Source organism: Salvelinus fontinalis, chromosome 25 (assembly GCF_029448725.1).
Source record: "Salvelinus fontinalis isolate EN_2023a chromosome 25, ASM2944872v1, whole genome shotgun sequence".
Lineage (NCBI taxonomy): Eukaryota > Metazoa > Chordata > Actinopteri > Salmoniformes > Salmonidae > Salvelinus > Salvelinus fontinalis.
Genome location: NC_074689.1, coordinates 10,326,421 through 10,350,726, shown reverse-complemented (window position 1 = coordinate 10,350,726; position 24,306 = coordinate 10,326,421). Strand labels below are relative to the sequence as shown.

The 24,306-nt window shown below is 42.9% G+C and overlaps 1 protein-coding gene across 2 annotated transcripts in view; it reads right to left on the bottom strand.

Moving 5' to 3' along the window:
• Positions 1–24,306, bottom strand: part of LOC129822824 (cadherin-18-like) — a 388,426-nt gene that overhangs the window by 7,381 nt on the left and 356,739 nt on the right. For both annotated transcript variants that reach the window (XM_055881258.1, XM_055881257.1), the window contains 2 exons: positions 20,025–20,142; positions 6,393–6,647 (listed from right to left, as the gene is read on the bottom strand). In XM_055881258.1, coding sequence (XP_055737233.1) covers positions 6,393–6,647; positions 20,025–20,142 — 373 coding nt within the window. The remainder of the gene's footprint in view (positions 1–6,392; positions 6,648–20,024; positions 20,143–24,306) is intronic.

Here is a 24,306-nt window from a genome sequence, read left to right as displayed (position 1 = left end):
GAGCGACCATCGGGTTCTTGGTCACCTCCTTGACCAAGGCCCTTCTCCCCGATTGCTCAGTTTGGCTGGGTGTCCAGCTATAGGAAGAGTCTTGGAGGTTCCAAACTTCTTCCATTTAAGAATGATGGAGGCCACTGTGTTCTTAAGGACCTTCAATGCTGCGGAAATGTTTTGGTGCACTTTCCCAGATCTGTGCCTCGACACAATCCTGTCTCTGAGCTCTGATGGCTTTGACCTGATGACTTTTTTTTGCTCTGACATGCACTGTCAACTGTGGGACCTTATATAGACAGGTTTATACCTTTCCAAATAATGTCCAATCAATTGAATTTACCACAGCTGGACTACAATCAAGTTGTAGAAACATCTCAAGGATGAACAATGGAAACAGGATGCACCTGAGCTCAATTTCGAGTCTTATATTAAAGGGTCTGAATACTTACAGTGGGGAGAACAAGTATTTGATACTCTGCCGATTTTGCAGGTTTTCCTACTTACAAAGCATGTAGAGGTCTGTCATTTTTATCATAGGTACACTTCAACTGTGAGAGACGGAATCTAAAAAAATCAAAAATCACAGAAAATCACATTGTATGATTTTTAAGCAAATTAATTTGCATGTTATTGCATGACATAAGTATTTGATACATCAGAAAAGCAGAACTTAATATTTGGTACAGAAACCTTTGTTTGCAATTACAGAGATCATACGTTTCCTGTAGTTCTTGACCAGGTTTGCACAAACTGCAGCAGGGATTTTGGCCCACTCCTCCATACAGACCTTCTTCAGGTTTCGGGGCTGTCGCTGGGCAATACGGACTTTCAGCTCCCTCCAAAGATTCTCTATTAGGTTCAGGTCTGGAGACTGGCTAGGCCACTCTAGGACCTTGAGATGCTTCTTACGGAGCCACTCCGTAGTTGCCCTGGCTGTTTGTTTCGGGTCATTGTCATGCTGGAAGACCCAGCCACGACCCATCTTCAATGCTCTTACTGAGGGAAGGAGGTTCTTGGCAAAGATCTTGCAATACATGGCCCCATCCATCCTCCCCTCAATACGGTGCAGTCGTCCTGTCCCCTTTGCAGAAAAGCATCCCCAAAGAATGATGTTTCCACCTCCATGCTTCACGGTTGGGATGGTGTTCTTGGGGTTGTACTCATCCTTCTTCTTCCTCCAAACACGGCGAGTGGAGTTTAGACCAAAAAGCTCTATTTTTGTCTCATCAGACCACATGACCTTCTCCCATTCCTCCTCTGGATCATCCAGATGGTCATTGGCAAACTTCAGATGGGCCTGGACATGCGCTGGCTTGAGCAGGGGGACCGTGCGTGCGCTGCAGGATTTTAAACCGTAGTGTGTTACTAATGGTTTTCTTTGAGACTGTGGTCCCAGCTCTCTTCAGGTCATTGACCAGGTCCTGCTGTGTAGTTCTGGGCTGATCCCTCACCTTCCTCATGATCATTGATGCCCCACGAGGTGAGATCTTGCATGGAGCCCCAGACCGAGGGTGATTGACTGTCATCTTGAACTTCTACCATTTTCTAATAATTGCGCCAACAGTTGTTGCCTTCTCACCAAGCTGCTTGCCTATTGTCCTGTAGACCATCACAGCCTTGTGCAGGTCTACAATTTTATCCCTGATGTCCTTACACAGCTCTCTGGTCTTGGTCATTGTGGAGAGGTTGGAGTCTGTTTGATTGAGTGTGTGAACAGGTCTTTTATTCAGGTAACGAGTTCAAACCGGTGCAGTTAATACAGGTAATGAGTGGAGAACAGGAGGGTTTCTTAAAGAAAAACGAACAGGTCTGTGAGAGCCGGAGTTTTCACTGGTTGGTAGGTGATCAAATACTTATGTCATGCAATAAATTCAAATGAATTACTTAAAAATCATACAATGTGATTTTCTTGATTTTTGTTTCCGATTCCGTCTCTCACAGTTGAAGTGTACCTATGATAAAAATTACAGACCTCTACATGCTTTGTAAGTAGGAAAACCTGCAAAATCAGCAGTGTATCAAATACTTGTTCTCCCCACTGTATATAAATAAGGTCTTTCTGTATTTTTTGTTGTTGTTGCAAGACTGTCTAAAAACCTTTTTCTGTTTTGTCATTATGGGGTGTATTATAGATTGATGAGGGAATGTTTTAATTTAATACATTTTAGAATAAGGATGTAACGTAACAAAATGTGTAAAAGGTCAAGGGGTCTGAATACACTCCGAATGCACTGTATTTTATATGCCGACCATCGCTAAGGGAATCGCTGGCATCCTAAATAGTTTTGTAAATCTTTTTTAATTAATTGAATGTATTTTCACCTGGAAAAATTAGGCTACAGCAGTGACAACATTTTATCATCATGTCAATGTATTATTACCACTGGACATGTAGCCTACAGATGCCTGCCTCATTCCCAAGCAAGAAAGATTTTTCGCAATCATCAAACGCAGTGAGTATTATGGCTTGGATAGGTTTAAGCCCGGTCGAGCGGAGGAGAGTGAGAACAGGGTAGTGGACAAAGTCATGTAAGCAACAAAGTGGGGTAGTTTGTGTGGATGATCAGAATGAATGGTGTGTGCATATGATCAGCTACATGTGCAGAGACCGTGGCATGAGTGAGGAGAGGTTGTAGATATAATGGGTTATCGTAAACTATGGAGCTAGACAGGATTATCTAGGTTTATGCTTTGGCGTCATCTACAGGCTGAATGTTACATTGGATGGACCAATTAATAATCTCTTTCAAAAACGTTTTGATACTCACACGTTTCAGTCCACAATACGTCTGTTTTGAAGGCGGTGACAAATTGAAAAGCTAGTAATGGCGCGAGATTAACAATATTTATTCACATTACCCGCGTATTTGGCACCAACATGGCACGAGCCAATCTGTCTCGAGCAAAGTGATAGCTACCAATTTAGTTACATCGTGTGGTTTTAGTCTAACCGGGTGACATGCGTGAGGTTTAAACGTTTATATGCTACAGTTTTGATTGTAACCATACATTTTTTTTATCTCTGAAATAGCTACAGTAAAACTTGTCAACTTGAACAGATCATGTTTCGTTATTGTGGCCTGCTGGAGGTCATTTTGCAGGGCTCTGGCAGTGCTCCTCCTGCTCAAAGGCGGAGGTAGCGGTCCTGCTGCTGGGTTGTTGCCCTCCTACGGCCTCCTCCACGTCTCCTGATGTACTGGCCTGTCTCCTGGTAGTGCCTCCATGCTCTGGACACTACGCTGACAGACACAGCAAACCTTCTTGCCACAGCTCGCATTGATGTGCCATCCTGGATGAGCTGCACTACCTGAGCCACTTGTGTGGGTTGTAGACTCCGTCTCATGCTACCACTAGAGTGAAAGCACCGCCAGCATTAAAAAGTGACCAAAACATCAGCCAGGAAGCAAAGGAACTGAGAAGTGGACTGTGGTCACCACCTGCAGAACCACTCCTTTATTGGGGGTATCTTGCTAATTGCCTATAATTTCCACCTTTTGTCTATTCCATTTGCGTAACAGCATGTGCAATTTATTGTCAATCAGTGTTGCTTCCTAAGTGGACAGTTTGATTTCACAGACGTGTGATTGACTTGGAGTTACATTGTGTTGTTTAAGTGTTCCCTTTATTTTTTGAGCAGTGTATATTCAATGTGTTGTCTTGTTTGGTTGTGGGGACAATTTTCTGGCCTGGGTTAAAGTGTTGTATGCTGGGGCTTCATGTATGGTCAAGGTCGGGTGAGTGCTCAGTAGGCCAGTCCGGGCAGGGCAGGGCATTCACCAGGGATGCCCTGTGTCAGGGCCGCTATACACTCTTGTTATTCAGTCCTTTCTGTGCCTGTTACACAGGAGACTACAGGGAGTGTGTGAGCCAGACACAGGGTTGGCGACAGGCATAGCAGTGTCAGCATATACTGATGATGTCTCAGTGTTGGTTAAGGATGAGCAGGAAATAGTTTGAGGGTGTACGAGGGGGCAAGAGTGAGGCTCTGTTATGTGGGGCATGGAGGGACAGGGCACCTCCACAGCTTCGAAGGGGGTTGCAGTGGGCTGTGAGGGTCTCAAGATGCTTGGGGTGTCTGGGCTCAGGGGGGTGGGTTAGGAAGAACTGGGAAGGAGTGTCACAAGCAGTGCTGTCAAGGTTGACGAAGTGGAGGTGGCTCCTATCCAAGTGTCATACAGAGGGAGGGTGCTGATCATCAACAACTTGGCAGCATCCTCCCTATGGCATAAATTGTCCGTTCTCAATGCCCCCGATGGTCTGCTTGCGGAGCTGCAGCGCAAGTTAGTGGAATTTTGTCTAGTCGGGGCATCACTGGCTGAGGGCGATGGTTCTGTACCTGGAGGGGGGACAAGGCCTGGTGGACCTGGAGAGCAGGGTGGAAGGGATCCGACTCAAAGCTGCAGAGATACTGTGCTCTGTTGAGAAGGTACTCTACCAGCATGTGCTCTATTGAGGAGGGCTGGCGGTTTGGGGCTAGATCTGCAGCTTTTCCTCATGCGGCCGGAGACACATAGCAGTGGTCTCTGATTTTTGTGCTGCAGTACTGAGGGCCTGGCAACTGCTGAGACCCACACGAGAGGGGGGGTGTGGTGCCTAGGCTATGGGTGTGGGAGGAGCCCATGTTCCACAACCCACTTATCCCTTTGAGGTCCACCCTTTCAGCCAACCTGCACAGATGTATAATGGCAGCAAGCATCAAGAGACTAGCAGACCTACGGCTGCGGAAACCCCCCCAAGAGTTGGCACAGCAGGCGGAACTGACGGGGGCATCAGATCCCGTGTTATTATTCAAATGTATGGTCTCTGCGTGTCTTAGGTTTAAGTTCGAGATTTACAAAATGATCAACAGTGTGGAGATGTCTCCAGAGGTATGGGGGCTCAGGGGGGGCTGTCTGTATAGCTGGAGAGGAGGGGCTGGATGTACGGTTGTAATGTGGTGCTGAAGGGTGTATTGTAATGTTGTGTACTGTGTAATGTGATTGTGTGGAGGTTATGGTGTCACACGATGCGTTTTTTGGGGGGGGTGTTTGTTTGTGGTGTTTTTAGTATAATGAGGATGGCTCATTAAAGTAAGACCTTCATTCAGTCATTCAGTATCTCTCTTGGCATAAAACAGCTTTGTATCACACTAACACTCCCTTCCCCACCTTATCTCAATATTCCTGCACCAGACGATAAGTCCTGTGTTTAGGTATCTAGAACTCACTCACTCACTCACTCACTCACTCACTCACTCACTCACTCACTCACTCACTCACTCACTCACTCACTCACTCACTCACTCACTCACCCACTGACCCCCTTACCCACTCACCCACTCACTCACCCACTCACTCATTCACTCACTCATTCACTCACTCACTCACTCACTCACTCACTCACTCACTCACTCACTCACTCACTCACTCACTCACTCACTCACTCTGCAGTCTCTCACTTATGTGTTTGCTTCAAACCGTAATGATGGCATTTAGTTGCTGGGTGCCTCAGTCTCTGACAGAGCCGTGGTGAGACTGATATGAATATTCATCACCTTCACGCACCGATGTCCACAGACAATCAAGGGAGATGGGGTGAGTGGGTGATGGCGGATTCTGTTCATTATACACAGTCTCTTCATTGTCCTACCGCTGTTCTGTTTGCTCTGGAGAGGCACTTTGTTGGTATTTGGCAGTGGGGGCAGTGCCGTTTCCCCTTTGCTGAAATTCATATGAATTCTGTGGCACATGAATTCTCTGTGATCTCTGGTTATAAAGCATTTATTATACAACACATTAATTTAACCTAAATAGTGTGTTTATCCTGACTCTATGGAAATAGAAAGCATCAGAAAATCTCTGGACAGGTCTAACACAGCTCTATCCCCCTTCTGTGCCATGCTCTCTAAAGTCTCGTATCCCTTCCTTTACCTCCTACTATTCTCCTCTTAGTCCATTTTTCTTCTTTCATCCATCTCCCCATCTGGCCCAATCTCACTAACTCTCTGTTATCCACTTCTACATTATCCTGACCTTGTCCCTATCCTCCCTCTTTCTAAAACCCACTTGTGTCCTTCCTTACCCTTCCATTCATCTCTCTCCCTATCTCCTCCTCTACCCTTGGTCTGTCATCCCTCCTTCTGTGAGGTCTCCACTTCTCCTCCTGCTGCTCTCCTCCTTACACTTCACCATGTCTCCAGGCGTTTTTAACGCCCATACCCTTCAACCACCTTGCCCCTCAGACAATATGCCCCCGGGGTGTTCCACAAACGTGCCCTAAAGTGTGATGCCATCCAGGCCTGCACCCATACCCTCCATCATCCCCACCAATATGCGCCTAAGGTGTGAGGCCCGCCATGTGGCCCATAACCTCCTCCATACCCTTAGGCTTGATGTTACCCAGACCCAGGCAACACCTACCCAGCAAGATGACGATGCACAGCAGGATGGCGATCAGGGCCCCCGTGCTGAGGCCTGCCGAGGAGAGGAGGCCCCTCTCATCCTGGCACGTCTGCACCCTCCCGTTCCACTGACATGGGCACACCTGCAGGGTCAGTGTGCTGGTGCCGCTCAGTGCCGGCTCCCCACCATCCCACACCACGATGGGCAGCTCATACAACTCCTGGACCAGTCGGCTGAACCGCCTCCGGCGTGCAATGATACTGGCCGTGTTGTCTGGAACGAGAGAGAGACAGAGAGAGAGAGAGAGAGACAGAGACAGAGACAGAGAGAGAGAGAGCAGAGAGAGAGAGAGAGAGAGAGAGAGAGAGAGAGAGAGAGAAAATACACTCATTAGGACAAATTAGAGGGGAGGACTCATTCAGGACGACTAGCTACCCAGGCGCACGTCCCATTAGGTGGGATTCTGTCCAGAGTGCTCCATTCAAACCCACTTCCACAGATGGATTTTTAATGGAGATAGCGAGCAAATGTACTTTCACTTTGAAATAGAACATTCTTCTATTCCACAAGTCTAACGATATACACACACATACTTCTTGTCTCTCTCACGCTGGAAAATGTCTCTTTCTCTGTGTCTGTTAACTCTGTTTGTTGTTTTACTTTTTTGTTCCTGTTATAGTTCATATCCGAGTCATTACAATAAACCACGAAATAAGAAGTTCACCTTGAAAATCCACGAGGCCACTCTACTAATAAAGTTGAGACAGGAAGGAAAGAGAAATGAAAGAAAGATGGAAACAGGGAAATGAAAGGAGATATTCCAGTGAAGGTTGTGAGAGGCACTGGCTCCTCTCTCTTCACTGTGAAAACACTTCCTCCATAAAGACGTCACTGTAGTATAAAGTAGTAGCTACCAAACTAGTGTTCCTAGACCTCCACCACCTCACACTCTAATCTCTACTCCATCTATGGAATAATTATAATGATTGACAGTCGGAATGACAACACGTACTTCAAGCTTTATTAACTCAGACTCGCCGTATCACATTATCAGCAAGACAGGAGGGGGCGGAAGAGAGAGAGACAGAGAGAGAGAGAGAGAGAGACAAAGACAGAGTGAGAGCTGTAAGATAAAGAAAAGAAAGAGAGAGTGAGTGATGTTTGGTATTCACGATCATAGCTTGCATTTCTGAAGCCCAGATCCATGATAATATAGACTACATGAGAGCCTCCTGGTGTGCAGGGACAAATAAAAGGGTTCTATGTGGCACATGACATAATGTCTATTGGTTCTAATCTTTTAACAATCTGTATCATACAGTGGTGTAGGAGGAAATTCAGGCAGCTGGCAAAAGAGAATATGAGATTTTTTAAATTGTTTATTGCAATATAAGTGTTTTGCATGTACACTGATTGATTATTTAATCAATTAATTGATCTTATGCGACACAAAGATAAATAACATATCTAAAGTAATCCAATCTGTTAGGTGGGTTTATTGCACCTATTACTGAAAGGGTTGTTCCAGTTTAGATGCTTTAGGTAGTCTCATTAAATAATCCTTTTCACCCTGGTAGTCATTCTGAATGCAGATTTTGTGGATTGACTCTGGCTGGATTCCAATGGGAATGAAAATCCTTTTGTCAACATAATGTCACTTGATGCTATTTTTGCTTTAGCTTACGCTGGTCACAAGTGACCGAAACACAGCGAAGGCTGGTCACCAGTGAAAACATAACGATCTGCCAGCATAACCAGCTAGACCAGGCCTGGGAAGAGGCCGGCCCGGGGGCCGTATGCGGCCTGCGACCTGATTCAATACGGCCTGCAGAATCAAGTTTTGCAAATTAAAAGAAAAAATGTTGATTTCCCTCAACTGCAAGATAAAGAATGGTTGGCTAATTTTGCCTTCACTGTGGACATCAATGGCCCTCAAGAATGAAGTGAATTCCAAACTACAAGGCAAGGGTCTTTTTTCACATCAGATGTACAGCCTTGTCAAAGCCTTCAATGGAAAATGTATCCTCCTGACCCTTCAAGTAGAAGCCAACAATCTCACCTACCTTCTGACACTACTAGTCTGTTCCCTATCAGATGACCAGCGGGAGAAATATACATCGCTGCTGCGTGCTTTGACCGGTGAGTTTTCTCGTCGTTTTGAGGATTTCAAAGTGTTGGAAAATGACATGCTGTTGGTTTCCTCAACCTTCAATATGGATAATGCTCCCACTGACCTGCAACTTGAGCTTATCGATCTTCAGTCTGATGCAGTGATTGGAGAACCATTCAAAACAATGTCACTGACGAGGTTCTATGCATCTCTTGATGAACAAAACTTTCCAAAGATTAGGAGTCATGCTCAGAAGATGTTTGTACTGTTTGGGTCAACATATGTATGTGAACAGACATGTTCAGTGATGAAATATAACAAGTCAAGGCACAGATCATCTCTTACTGACTCTCACATCTCAGCAATCCTGTGGATAGCGACGTCAGAAACTATACCTGACTTTACTGCTCTAGTCAATACCCATCAGAGACTTCACTCCTCACACTGATTGAGTAGTTTAAATGTAATGTTGAGCTCTCTCTCTCTTTCTTGTGTTTTTGTGCATACCTGTTAACAAGAGTTCTGTCCGTGGTGCTGAATGCACAATGTACTTTTCCCTCCGTGTCGTTCATTGAATGTTTAATAATGAAAATACCTACCAAAAGGAAAACATGGATGGGGTGTATTTCTGTGCATGTTAAAACAGTAAATTAAGTAGTATATCTGGACGTGATTTACAGTAGATATATCGGTCAACACAGTAATACCGATGATGTATATTCCTGTAATATGATTCTGGCCCGCGATGGCAAATATATAATCGAATGTGGCCCTCCATGGAAAATAATTGACCAGGCCTGAGCTAGACCATGCTGTTCAGACCAGTTTGACCAGCTAGACCATACTGGTCTGCACCATAACCAGATAGATCATGCTGGTCAGACCAGCTTGGTTGTCTTACCAGAGGCGACTGTTCTATCCTACTGATACAGTGTATAACCTGCCAGCTGTATGTTATTCATGTCATCGTTCAGCCACGACTCGTGAAACACAGTCGTGGCTGAACAGTTTTTAATGTCCCTGTAATAAAAACACAGTCGTGGCTGTATTACAGTTTTTAATGTCCCGTTGGTAGGATATACGTGCTTGTAGTTCGTCCACTTTATTATCCAGCGATTGTACATTGGCCAATAGTACGCTTGGCAAAGGCAGATTAGCCACTCGTCGCCGGATCCTCACAAGGCACCCCGATCTCCTTCCGCGAAACCTCTGTCTCTTTCTGCTGCAAATGACGGGGATGAGGGCCTTTTCGGGTGTCTGGAGTAAATCCCTCTCGTCCGACTCATTAAAGAAAAAGCATTCGTCCAGTTCAAGGTGAGTAATCGCTGTTCTGATATCCAGAAGCTCTTTTCGATCATAAGAGACGGTAGCAGCAACATTATGTGCAAAATAAATGACAAACAATGCGAAAAAACTATCAAAATAGCACGGTTGGTTAAGAGCCCATTAAACATCAGCCATCCCCACTGGCGTAATTTTGACTAAAGGCAATATTCCCGCATTAGTGGAGACCGCATTCATGGTGAAAGCTGCAGATGTCCGCTCAATAGGAAATTACCCTTCTTCAAAGATACAGATTGAATAGAGCCCTAAGTATTTCAATGTCTAGCTGGCTCAGATAATATGTTATGCCATGTTACGTCACTGGTTGTCTTGTAATGCATGTTATAACACATTTCATCAAATGCCTGCCTCATGCAAATAGATGCTTTTTAAATGTCGGCTTTTTCATATCAATATCTTAGTGTCTTACTCAAGTTAGCAAAGCAAGCACATTTTGGAGTTAAGAATTATCGTGAACACTGGATTCTTATAGTACTCTTTGGCACAAATACTCCAAAAGCTAAACCAGACGATCGTGTCTCAAATGTTGGATAGAAATAGAGCACCAACGGTAAAATGTTGTATGAATGATGCATAAGCTAATTAAAATTCCCAAATATGAATGGCTTGACAGGGCTGTTTTCTACCGAGCTGGTTAGCTTGGAATAACAAAAGGTCCTGTGTATGAAAGGCCTTCACAAATCTATTGATCTATTCAAATTACTGGGTCGTTTAGAAAACATAGCCTTCTAGATAATTCACAGCAAAGAAAAGCAAATGTCACCGCAGTGATGTGGCACAGAAAACTCAGATCATAGAGGGATGTAATGTTGAGTAATTGTAAATCTCCATCGGGAAAGGCAATGTCTGTTCATCTGTTTTTTATGTAGATAATGTACCAAAATGTGGGATACGCTGCACTTAACCAGCATTATTTGAGACGAGCCCCAGATTCCACAACTCACGATTGCATTGTGTGCATCAGCTGTTGTCGTACATACCTCTTTCCCATAGACATTGTTAATGAAACACTGCAGCATAAATTACGCCATGGCTTTTTGATTTGAAAGAATGAAATAATAACTACTCATTCTGAGAAGAACAGAGAATAGCACACGATGGAATTCAGGTTTTATAATAGCTTTAGAGATTCAGCAAAGATGGGGTTGCAAGCAGACAGGAGAAAAGGGCCTCTGAAGTATCCATAATGCTTTAAGGGCTGTTTTAAAACACAGAAATGGGCAGTCAGCTGAAACCAGAGACGACATAACCCCCTTAACAATAGCACCATTCAGAACATATCACTTAGCCAGTGTGTTTTCTTTAACCTAGCTTTTATGGCTAAAAGTGTAAAAGTGTTTGCAGCAGCAATAACTCAATGATAGGGCATAGGATTTGTCCGAAATGGCACTCTATTCCTTCCCTAAATGGCACTCTAATCCTTATATAGTGCCCAATGGGCCCTGGTTAAAAGTAGTGCACTATAAAGTGAACCGGGTGCCATTTGGGATGCAAACCCAAGATGTTGTGTCTATGAGGACCATTTTGAACATAACAGGGCGAATGGGGGTGGAGAGAGGGATGAGGTGTTGAGGGAGGGGGGAGAAGGGGTTGTCTGTCTGAGGGTGTGTGTGAGGGATTCTCTTAAATTTCACGACAACAGATAGGAAGTATTAGGCGCTGGCAGACAGACATCCACTCCCAACCTCTGTAGTAGTGCAAGAGCCTGCTGTAAGAGGCAAGAGCTTACTCTACACGGGGGGAAAAAGGATCCTTAAAAGGGTTCTTCCTCAGCTCTTAAGGTTCCTTGGAGAACTCTTGCCCGATAAAGAACCTTTGAGTTAATTGTGGGTTTCTTGACGTGGCATCTACGGTTATTCTGAACTCTGAAAGGTTCTTGAAATATATGGAAGCCTGCAGATACTATATGTCCCTTTCATAGCACACAGCAAATTAGCCCGTGTTAACTAGTGTATATTTTTGTGTAACTTTTCTTGTGTTGACTCAAGAGTAAAATTAAAACCATAAAGAGTTAAATTAACACTCAGTGGCGTAACATACCCCGTGTTGGTGTTAATAACCAGCATTGAACCAAACCATATTTCCCAGCATGATCTATTGCAGGTCGATTTTTTTGAATTGTTTGTTTCAATATCTGTGTTTTTGCATGTACATTGATTGGTTCATTAATATTGTTCTACTCAAATATAAATAACATACATTTTTCGAAACTATTCTAATATGTTACCTGAATTTATTGCACCCGTTACCAAAATGGTTGTTCCAGTTAAACATTTTAATATAGTCTTTAATATAGTCTCATTTTAATATAGACTTTCTGAAATAATTCTGAATGCAGTTTGCAGGTGAATATTTCCAAATGTTGGATATCCCCACTCAGGCTAGATTCTATAAGGAGTTAATCATCACTTTTAGATCAAGCAAAATGTGACTTTTAGGCCTGATGTGGCATGTACTGAGTTTCAGGCCACTATATTAGCATAAAACTAGGACGTCAAAAGAAGGCCTTACGAAATATGTATTGTCTTAAATCATACATTTGAATGATATTTTACTTAGGAACTGACTCAGTGAAAACCACAGGAAAGGTACGAATGCAACAACAATGTCTCTGTCACTAGCAAATACAGTCATGGCTGGTACTGGAAACTCACATGCACATAACCCTGGAAAATATGCAACTAAACCCTACAGCAGGGCTATTCAATTCCGATCCTGGAGAGCCAAAACATTCCTTGTCTGGGATTTTTCTATGGTTCTTCAAAGAACCATCACATTTATGGTTCGCCAGAGACCCTAACATGGTTCCCATATGGCATCGCTCTCAAGAACCTTATTTGGTTCCAACTTGCACCTTTATTTTTAAGAGTGTATCAAATACAGTACAGAGTCAACAGTACGTGCACGGTGGGTTCTATGACTCACACACTGACTAGCTGCTAACACTGGGAGTACAGTACAGACTAAAAATAACCTTGGTAATAGATTGTGACATGAGACCCCTTTTGAAACCCGAAGAAAATATATCTTAATTAAAATAAAGTAAAATGCTATTTGCCACATGCTATGTAAACTATAGGTGTAAACGAACAGTGAAATGCTTACTTTAGGCTATTTTTACAGCAATGCAGTTCAATATAAAAACACAAAAAAATGAAATAGTGACATTTCAGTACGACTAAACAAGAAACATGCTTTGTTAATGGATAAAAAGAAGTAAAAGGGTAAAATGGCCACGTGAAGAGACCGAGAGTGGGAGTCTCTATTGCAGACGAATGGGAATAGGAACTATTGATGAGTTTTTGAGGAAGGAACTCACACTAACAGAAAGTGAATCCAAGACAGTACTCCTAATTACGTTGGAACCGTTCATCAAGGGTTATAGGAAGAACCCTTCAACGATAAAAGGGTTATCGTTAGAACTGTTCATAGAGTGATCAGGTTAATCAAATGGCTACCAGGACTATTTGCATTGTCCCGCCCCCCAAACCCCTCTTTTACGCTGCTGCTACTCTCTGTTTATCATATATGCATAGTCACTTTAACTATACAGGCATGTACATACTACCTCAATTAGCCCGACTAACCGGTTTCCCCGCACATTGGCTACCCGAACAATCTGAATTGTGTCCCGCCACCCACCAACCCCCCCTTTTACGCTACTGCTACTCTCTGTTTATCATATATGCATAGTCACTTTAACCATACCTACATGTACATACTACCTCAATTAACCTGACTTACCAGTGCCTGTACAGTGCCTTGCAAAAGTACTCACCCCCTTGGCGTTTTTCCTATTTTGTTGCATACAACCTGTAATTTAAATTGATTTTTATTTGGACATCATGTAATGGACATACACAAAATATTCCAAATTGGTGAAGTGAAAAAAAAAAAAATGACTTGTTTCAAAAATGTAAAAAAATTATTTACGGAAAAGTGGTGCGTGCATATGTATTCACCCCTTTGCTATGAAGCCCCTAAATAAGATCTGGTGCAACGAATTACCTTCAGAAGTCACATAATTCATTAAATAAAGTCGACGTAGATTGTGTGCAATCTTAACCTGTTCTGAAAGGCCCCAGAGTCTGCAACACCACTATGCAAGGGGCACCACCAAGCAAAAGGCACCATGAAAACCAAGGAGCTCTCCAAAAATGTCAGGGAGAAAGTTGTGGAGAAGTACAGATCAGGGTTGGGTTATAAAAAAATATCCGAAACTTTGAACATCCCACAGAGTACCATTAAATCCATTATTAAAAACTGGAAAGAATATGGCACCACAGCAAACCTGCCAAGAGAGGGCCGCCCACCAAAACTCACAAACCAGGCAAGGAGGGCATTAATCAGAGAGGCAACAAAGAGACCAAAGATAACCCTGAAGGAGCTGCAATGCTTCATATCAGAGATTGGAGTATCTCTCCATAGGACCACTTTAAGCCGTACACTCCACAGAGCTGGGTTTTACGGAAGAGTGGCCATAAAAAACCCATTGCTTAAAATAAAAAATAAGCAAACACGTTTGGTGTTCGCCAAAAGGCATGTGGGAGACTCCCCAAACATATGGAAGAAAGTACTCTGGTCAGATGAAACTAAAATTTAGCCTTTGGCAATCAAGGGAAACCCTATCTCTGGCACAAAAACAACACCTCCCATCACACCGAGAACCCCATCCCCACAGTGAAGCATGGTGGTGGCAGCATCATGCTTTGGGGATGTTTTTCATCGGCAGGGACTGGGAAGCTGGTCAGAATTGAAGGAATGATGGAGGTGCTAAATACAGGGAAATTCTTGTGGGAAACCCGTTTCAGTCTTCCAGAGATTTGAGACTGGGACGGAGATTCAACTTCCAGCAGGACAATGACCCTAAGCATAGTGTTAAAGCAACACTCAAGTGGTTTAAGGGGAAACATTTAAATGTCTTGGAATGACCTAGTCAAAGCCTAGACCTCCATCCAATTGGGAATATGTGGTATGACTTAAAGATTGCTGTACACCAGCAGGAACCCATCAAACTTGAAGGAGCTGGAGCAGTTTTGCCTTGAAGAATGGGCAAAAATCCCAGTGGCTAGATGTGCCAAGCTTATGCAGAAATACCCCAAGAGACTTGCTGTTAGGGCTGTCGCTCTCCTCATCCTCAGACGAGGAGAGGAGAGAAGGATCATCAGACCAAAATGCAGCTTCAGGGAAATAAGCCATCTTTATTATGAATACGACGATGGCAACACGAAACACAAAACACTTTCAAATTTACAAAACAAGAAAACGACGTTGACGAAACCTGAACATAAACTTACATAACTACACGTAAACTCACGGACAGGAAACAGACGACATCGAAACGAAAACGAACAGCCAAACAGTCCCGTATGGTACATACATCGACACGACACAGGAGACAATCACCCACAAACAAACAGTGAGAACGCCCTACCTAAATATGACTCTTAATTAGAGGAAAACGCAAACTACCTGCCTCTAATCAAGAGCCATACCAGGCAACCCAAAACCAACATAGAAACAGATAACATAGACTGCCCACCCAAAACTAACGCCCTGACCAATTACACATACAAAAACAACATAAAACTGGTCAGGACCGTTACACTTGCAGCTGTAATTGCTGCAAAAGGTGGCTCTACAAAGTATTGACTTTGGGGGGGTGAAAAGTTATGCACGCTCATGTTTAGTTAAATATTTTGCATCTTCAAAGTGGTAGGCATGTTGCGTAAATCAAATAATACAAACCCCCAATAAATCTATTTTAATTCCAGGTTGTAAGGCAACAAAATAGGAAAAATGCCAAAGGGCGTGAATACTTTTGCAAGGCACTGTATATAGCCTCGCTACTGTTATAGCCTTGCTACTGTATATGGCCTCACTACTGTTATTTTTCAATGTCTTTTTCTGTTGTTTTTTATTTCTTTACTAATCTATTGTTCACCTAATACCTATTCTTTTCTTAAGAATTGCATTGTTGGGTAGAACCCTAATTTTTATAAGAGTGTATTAGTATAATTTAATCAAATCAAGCCACAATCGACAAAGGTAAGATATAGGCACATTTGATAAATCCTGAGAAATTCTTCAGAGATAGGTACACACAAGTCACAGACTATCTAAAATTGGATGAAGCATGATGTCAAGTTGGACAGACAATTCAAGGGCAAACCCAGTTGCATGCACACTATTGTGCATCATTTTTAAGTTCACACATAAACACATTTCGACCACTGTTTTCAATTATGTGCAACTGCAGCCTGCAATTTGGAGCATTCCTGCATATAGTATATAGAAATGAGATGAGTAATTTAGGATATGTAGACATCATTAAAGTGGCATTGTTTAAAGTGATTAGTGATACCTATATTAAATCCATTTGTTAAATGTATTAAAGTGGCCAGAGATTTGAGTCTGTACGTTGGCAGCAGCCACTCTATGTTAGTGATGGCTGTTTAACAGTCTGATGGCCTTGAGATAGAAGCTGTTTTTCAGTCTCTCGGTCCCAGCTTTGATGCACCTGTACTGACCTCGCCTTATGGATAATAACGGGGTGAACAGGCAGTGGCTCGGGTGGTTGTTGTCCTTGATGATCTTTTCGGCCTTCCTGTGACATTGGGTGGTGTAGGTGTCCTGGAGGGCAGGTAGTTTGCCCCCGGTGATGCGTTGTGCAGATCGCACTACCCTCTGGAGAGCCTTACGGTTGTGGGTGGAGCAGTTGCCGTACCAGGCGGTGATACAGCCCAACAGGATGCTCTTGATTGTGCATCTGTAAAAGTTTGTGAGTGTTTTAGGTGACAAGCCAACTGTCTTCAGCCTCCTGAGGTTGAAGAGGTGCTGTTGCGCCTTCTTCACCACGCTGTCTGTGTGGGTGGAACATTTCAGTTTGTCCGTGATTTGTACTTCGAGGAACTTAAAACTTTCCATCTTCTCCACTACTGTCCTGTCGATGTGGATGGGGGGATGCTCCCTCTGCTGTTCCCCGAAGTCCACGATCATCTCCTTTGTTTCGTTGACGTTGAGTGAGTGGTTCCTTTCCTGACACCACACTCTGAGGGCCCTCACCTCCTCCCTGTAGGCAAACTCGTCGTTGTTGGTAATCAAGCCTACCACTGTAGTGTCGTCTGCAAACTTGATGATTGAGTTGAAAGCGTGCTTGGCCACGCAGTCATGGGTGAACAGGGAGTACAGGAGAGGGCTGAGAACGCAATCTGGTGGGGCCCTAGTGTTGAGGGTCAGCAGGATGGAGATGTTTTTTCCTACTCTCACCACCTGGGGGCGGCCCGTCAGAAAGTCCAGGACCCGGTTGCACAGGGCGGGGTCAAGACCAAGGGTCTCGAGCTTAATGACACATTTGGAGGGTACTATGGTGTTAAATGCAGTGCTGTATTCAATGGACAGCATTCTTACATAGGTATTCCTCTTGTTCAGATGGGATAGGACAGTGTGCAGTGTGATGGCAATTGCGTGGGTCAAATTGCAAATTGGAGTGGGTCTAGGGTATCAGGTAGGATGGAGAGGATATGATTCTTGACTAGTCTCTCAAAGTACTTCATGGTGACAGAAGTGAGTGCTACGGAGCGATAGTCATTTAGTTCAGTTACCTTAGCTTTCTTGGGAACAGGAACAATGGTGGCTATCTTGAAGCATGTGGGCACAGCAGACTGGGATAGGGATTGATTGAATATGTCCGTAAACACACCAGCCAGCTGGTCTGCGCATGCTCCGTCTGGGCCGGCAGCCTTGCGAGGGTTAACACTTTTAAACATTTTACTCACGTTGGCCACGGTGAAGGAGAACCCACAGGCTTTGGTAGCGGGCTGTGTCAATGACACTGTATTGTCCTCAAAACGAGCAAAGTTGTTTAATTTGTCTGGGAGCAACACGTCGATGTCCGCTCAGGGGCTGGTTTTCTTTTTGTAATCCGTAATTGACTGTAGACCCTGTCACATACGTCTCGTGTTTGAGCCGTTGAATTGCGACTCTACTTTGTCTCTATACTGACGTTTTGCTTGTTTGACTGCCCTGCGGAGGGAGTAGCTACACTGTTTGTATTCTGTCATGTTTCCAGTCGCCTTGCCATGATTAAAAGCGATGGTTGGCGCTTTCAGTTTTGCACGAATGCTGCCATCAATCCATGGTTTCTGGTTAGGGAAGGTTTTAATAGTCACCGTGGGTACAACATCAACGATGCACTTTTAAATAAACTCACTCACCGAATTAGCGTATACGTCAATGTTATCGTCTGAGGCTTCCCAGAACACATTCCAGTCCACGTGATCGAAAAAATCTTGAAGCGTGGAATCCGATTTGTCAGACCAGCGCTGGATAGACCTGAGCATGGGCGTTTGATGTTATAGTTTCTGTCTATAGGCTGGGAGCAACAACATTGGGTCATGGTCAGATTTGCCAAAGGGGGGAGGGCTTTGTATGCATCAAGGAAGTTGAGCAGCAATGGTCCAGAATGCTACCAGCTCGTGTCGCGCCTTCGATATGCTGATCGAATTTAGGAAGCCTTGTTCTCAGAATAGCTTTGTCCAGTTTACAGAGTCCAGTGAAGTTCTTTCAGGGCCGTCGAGGTATCTACTTGGGGGTGGATATACACGGCTGTGACTATAATCGAAGATAACTCTCTTGGTAGATAATGCTTTCGGCATTTGAGTGTAAGGAATTCTAGGTCATGTGAACAGGTGAACAAAAGGGCTAGAGTTCCTAGTGTTAGCAAACTGGCTATCTTACAAGTTAGGGACACAATGTGCTAGCTAGAGCTAGCACACGGTGTTGCTCCCACCTGCTGTGTACCAGCCTAGCTAAGCTAGCACATTTGCTACCGCCTGACAAACACCTGCCCTCGCCGTCGGGAAACAGTGCACAACAGGCGGGGATGAAGGACACTGTCTAACTGTGTACAGCTAGCTAGCGACAGTTGTTGATGCCACCCCCTTCTTCTGTGGGGTTTATCGCCGGCTGGCATCCAACTTTATTGTGCATTAACGCCACCTACTGTACTGGAGCGCCCCGCCTTCTGCTTGTCCTAGCTTAAAAATTGACCAATAGAAAATGAATAGGGGTTCCTGCAGATGCAGGAATGCCCACATAAAGGAACGCCCTGAATTGCAGGCCGTAATTGCACCCGTGTCACTTTTTTTTTACCTCAACACTAAACACTCCAGACCAGTCAGTACTTTTGGTTGTTGACCTAACCACCTCCATGGAAGGTATAGGTTGAGAGGAAGTGAAGAGGGTCTGCAAGTGCCACTTGGATAAACACGGTAAATCCAGTCTCTGGGCTGGGTTTATAAAGGGAAGGTGGACAGAGGAGGCTGATTGTACAGAGCTAAGGTAAGGTCTACATCCTAAATGGCACCCTATTCCCTTTATGGCGAACTACTCTGACCCAGACCCATGGGGCTTTGGTTAACAGTAGTGCACTTTATAGTAGAATAGGGTGCCATCTGGGACACATTCCTCGTCTCTGGTCTGTATTGGTGGTGTGGACCTAAGGTACTATAAAGGCTCAACAGCCTTATCTCCTATTATCGCATTGATTTTCTTTAGCTTTTTTCCCCGTCCTCTTTCTTCCTCGGGGATCCATCCAGAGATCTGTGAACTCTCATCTCCCAGGGCTACCTACCTATGGGGTCTATCGTCCGCAGAAGAGAGTGTAAAAGCCTCATGATTGCAACACAGAAACCAACCTGTGGGTCTTAGCTAGCCTAAGATAAGTAGCCTATCTATCCCCCTGACACTCACCCCTGACTGCCAGTTGCCATGGTAACTATTCACTGCTCACTCGGCCTCTGCCTTGGTACACAATACAATAAGGCAAGTGGTAGAGCAGTACCGCGAGAGAGGCACGGACTAAAGCAATGAGAGAGAGAGGCACGGACTAAAGCAAGTAATCTGTCTGACAACAGGTCCCAAACATTCTATTCCAACCCCTTTATGCACTCTAATGTTTTGAGGAAATCACATAATATGAGCCCTCATTGAAATGTCGTTTCCTGAAATGTCAACAGTGCCTAACTGTGATGTGTTTGACAATCAAGCTATGTATATTTACAAGTAGCAGGTATCTAAAGAGATCTGGTATTGAGTGGTTGAATGTGAAACCTTGGGTGGAGGTTTAGCCAAAGGGCAGAGCTAGAGAAAACTCATAAGAAATGCACACAGACTATATTGAACGCAATAAATACCTTCATTGTCCTTGAGGGTGAAGTTGGGGTTGACAGGGATTCCGCTCAGCAAAGAGAAGGAGAATCGCTGGCCGTTTGCAAAGTCATCCTTATCCACTGCAGCGATAGTCTGAATCACCTGTTGTTTATCAGGAAAGAACAACATCAATAGCTAACTAATAATGAGTCATGACCGGTCTTCATATTAAAAACAGTGCAAACCAAAATGTATGCACATTTTATGGTCGGCTGCTTACAAGATGTTGGATCTTAATTTGACCTTTATTGTCACATCAAAAATAATCCTGCAGTAACAGGATTTGAACGTTTGTTCCATAATTTTGCTTGATCAGTGGTTAAGCTGGCCAAAAGTAGGCTACATGAAAAGTGCAATACTGTTAATATAACTGTGTTGGTGTGGGTTTTCAGTGAATTTATGTAAATCACAAAGCAGTAAAGTGCAGTAAACTTCTCAGTAACAAAAGAGTGATCAAATGAAGATCCTACATCTGTATGTTCATGCTTAGCTAACAAGTGAACACCCAGAAGTCAGTCCTCGATACTCAAAATGATGTGAACCACAGTTTAAAACATTTGCAGCAGATTTATAATTCATAATTTTGTTTAGTTATTCTGATCACATGCATCAGACATATCAATCTGACCTATACATCATGCATAATCATCTACTTAACAAATACCCGTACTATGTCTGAAATGCCACCTTTTGCATTACATTTGACCAGAGTCAATAGAGAGCTGGTCAAAAGTAGTGTACTGTATAGGGTGGCATTTCAGATGCCGCCCCTGTCTTATCAAAACACTTCTCTTTGGCAACCATCTGTTGTCCTCACGTACATTTCTTTTTGTGATGGAAGCCGAATTGTTGAGGGCCTATAAATTCTCGAACGTCCTGCTCCAGCCTCCCAGCCAGTGGGAGTTAGCATCAAAGGCCTGACGAATGCTCTCATAAATGACAACTTCTGCACTGTTGTCAGCTTGTTACCCTTAATTGGTAAGAGACTGAGAACCAGGCCAAGGAAAGGCACCCCAGGAGAAGGCTGACCTGACAGACCCTGCCACTGTGGGTAATGTTTTGATGTATACACATGTTTTGAGGTGCACAAAACTGCTACCGCTTTGACTGCCAACCTATTTAACTGCCGACATGTAAGGCATACAGAAACTTACATTGGAATTCGAGGACAAGTGCTTCTCAGCTGTTTAAGAGCACGTATTAAAGGGCAATCAGCAGTTGCTACATCCATTTTTAGGACTAAAATGAATTAATGATATGTACCCATTGATTCTTAAAGAATGTATTAATACCTCATGAGCTTAGTTCAACTGTCGTACCTCATCAGAATGTTTGTAAACAAAGTAAATGTCAACAAACACTATATAGCCTCAAAACTATATTTTTGATATCAAGGATGGTCAGTCCTTGCATCCATAGCTCTGTCTATGAATTTGAGTGTAGTTGGGTTGTTCCACGAAAAGAGTGTATTTTGTGTCCCTTTGATATTTTAAGTAGAAATTGAGCCCCAATATAGAATTTGTAAAAGCCTATTATGTATAGAAATGAAAGTGGCCTTTAATATAGACCACATAGAGAATTCAATAAATCGGATTTGTATATGAATAAAGACTAGCTAGTGCCAAAATTCAGCATTTTGAAATGTCCATCGCTGCACCTTCTGTGACTTTTAGGAAGATTTAACACACTCAACCACAAAATATCTCCAAGTTTTCCCCATTATTGTAAAGTCCTACACTGTAAACATTTTCCTGTGAAACGTGTTTAGTGATTCCTTTACGTCTGTCCATCATTTTAAATGTCCCAAACTGTCATTCTGATTCCCATGCAAAATAGCTTTTTTTAATGCAACTGTTTGGTTATTGTATTAGCGTCAATATAGACAAAACGTTGGCTGAATAATTTAGCTAGCTAGCCCAAATTAAGTTGACAGCACTGCTTATCAAGCTAGCCAGTTCACCTTGGAGAATTTCAGTTACAACTTTACAGGGTGTAGTCAGGGTACTTGTCATGAAATATGTATACTGACAATCAGATGATTTTGATATACTGTAGCGGGACTATCGATGATGTCAAGAAGATTGTATAACTTTTCCGTTTGGCATGTCTCTTGATGTAATGACTGCTTCAGAGTTTTGGACAACTCTTCCCTAGCTAGCCAGTTACTAGCTAACACCAGACACAAATGAAGCAGAAATCTAGAAGTATATTTGCCTTGAATGCCTCTAATTATATTTTAGCACTAGTAGACTAGCTACCTAGCTATGTAAACCACACCCCTCTGCGAACACGCCTGCTGCGATGTTTGTTACAAGGCGGTACTGTCACGTTCCTGACCTTATTTCCTCTGTTTAGTCTTTGTTTAGTTGGTCAGGACGTGAGCTGGGTGGGCATTCGATGTTTTGTGTTTCTATGTTGGGTTTGTTGTTTGGCCTAATATGGTTCTCAATCAGAGGCAGGTGTTTGTCATTGTCTCTGATTGGGAACCATATTAAGGTAGCCTGTTTTCACTGTTTGTTTGTGGGTGATTGTTCATGCGTTTTATGTTCTCTAGTTCAGGACTGTAGCTTCGTTGGTTTTCGTCTGTTTATTGTTTTGTTCATTATAGAAAAGGTATTCTAATAAATATGGATACATACCACGCTGCGCTTTGGTCCGATCCCTGCTACACTCAGCCGTTACAGGTATTTATTTAAATTAGGTAGACAATACCATTGGTGCATTAACATAAGGCTTTTTGTGATGTCAAAAAAAAATACCTTAATAATCCTGCCTCTATCCTGAATCCAATTGTTTGATATGGGGGAGAAGACCAGTAACTTCATGATCAAACTTTATCAATGTGAGAAGCAACAATAATTTTTCATACTTTGGCAGTTCTACTTACATTTTAATCTTAATTGTATCCAATGATTTTGACTGTTCGGGACCTTTAAGGTCAATTCTGTTACATGAACTGAAGTCTTGTTTTAAAATGGTGAAACTAAATATTAACACTTTATTTGGATAGTCTACAGACTATCAGCAACATTTCAACTAACTATCTACTAACCATAACCCTAGCCCTAACTCTAACCTTAATTGTAGCCGTAACCAATACATATTGAACATCTAGTAGTCAAATCATAGTGTAAAAGCAGGTGAACTGGTTCTACTCCTTTGACCATTTTCTGGTGTTTGTGTTGGAAAACTGAGCGGGTCGAGCATAACACGGCAACCCTGTTTTTTTTAAGCTTGCATTCAATTTCCCCTCCCTGTTGCACACAACACGCTTTCATTCCCCGTCACAAGGAGATTTATGGCTGATTTAAGATGTTACGGACAACCCTGGTACTTTATTTGGCACTTAATAGGCAATTACTATAGTCTTTTTTATTTAACATCTTGAGATGGATTTTTTTTTAATGAAGTTGAATATCTGCTCTTTATGACAGAATGTTAAAATTAGGTGAAATACATTTAAAAACATTTTGTATAACAAGTTACACTTCTCAAAAGGCACTGAATGATAAAATGAGCCCAGTTACATTTCTCCAGCCCCATCCCACGGCTTTTTACAGAAAGTGATTTGTCATTGAGTACGGTTACATGCACACAATAATGCGATTATTCTGGATAGATATAATAGAATAGTCTGATTAAAACGTTTACATGCTTTGCAAGAAGAACAATTTCCCTAATAATACTGTTTACATGGACACATCTGAAATCAGGCTACCTGATGGCACTCTGATATGTAGAAATTTTCAAAATCTCAATAAACAATCTACCACATCAACCATGTTATTTTTGGGAAGTATATTTGATTCTGAGTTCTGACCTATAAAGTGTGTATGTGAAAACTATGCCTAAAATGCATACATTCAATTGTTCTGAACTCACTTCACTCGCGTTAACGAGGGAGGCTTGCGGTACTGGCGCTGGCACATACGCAGATCAAATACACAGCTGGAACGCCGATTTAAGGTGTTTACATGTTCTAATAATTAGAAAGATTTCTCAGAAAACCAGATGTTTAATCAGCGTATGCTTACTCCCGATTTTGACCTTATGCCAATTAAGATAAACAGAGTACTGTAAGATGTTTACATGACTGTTGCATAATCTGCCTACTGCCATAATTGGTTTAATATTGAGGTTTTACTCTGCATCTACAGTAAACATACTCATTGTTTCTACTGCTGATTGCCGCTTTAAGTGTATTTTTTTTAAAATCCGCTGCTACTTAAATATGGACAACTTAAACTTTGTGAACCACACCTATCC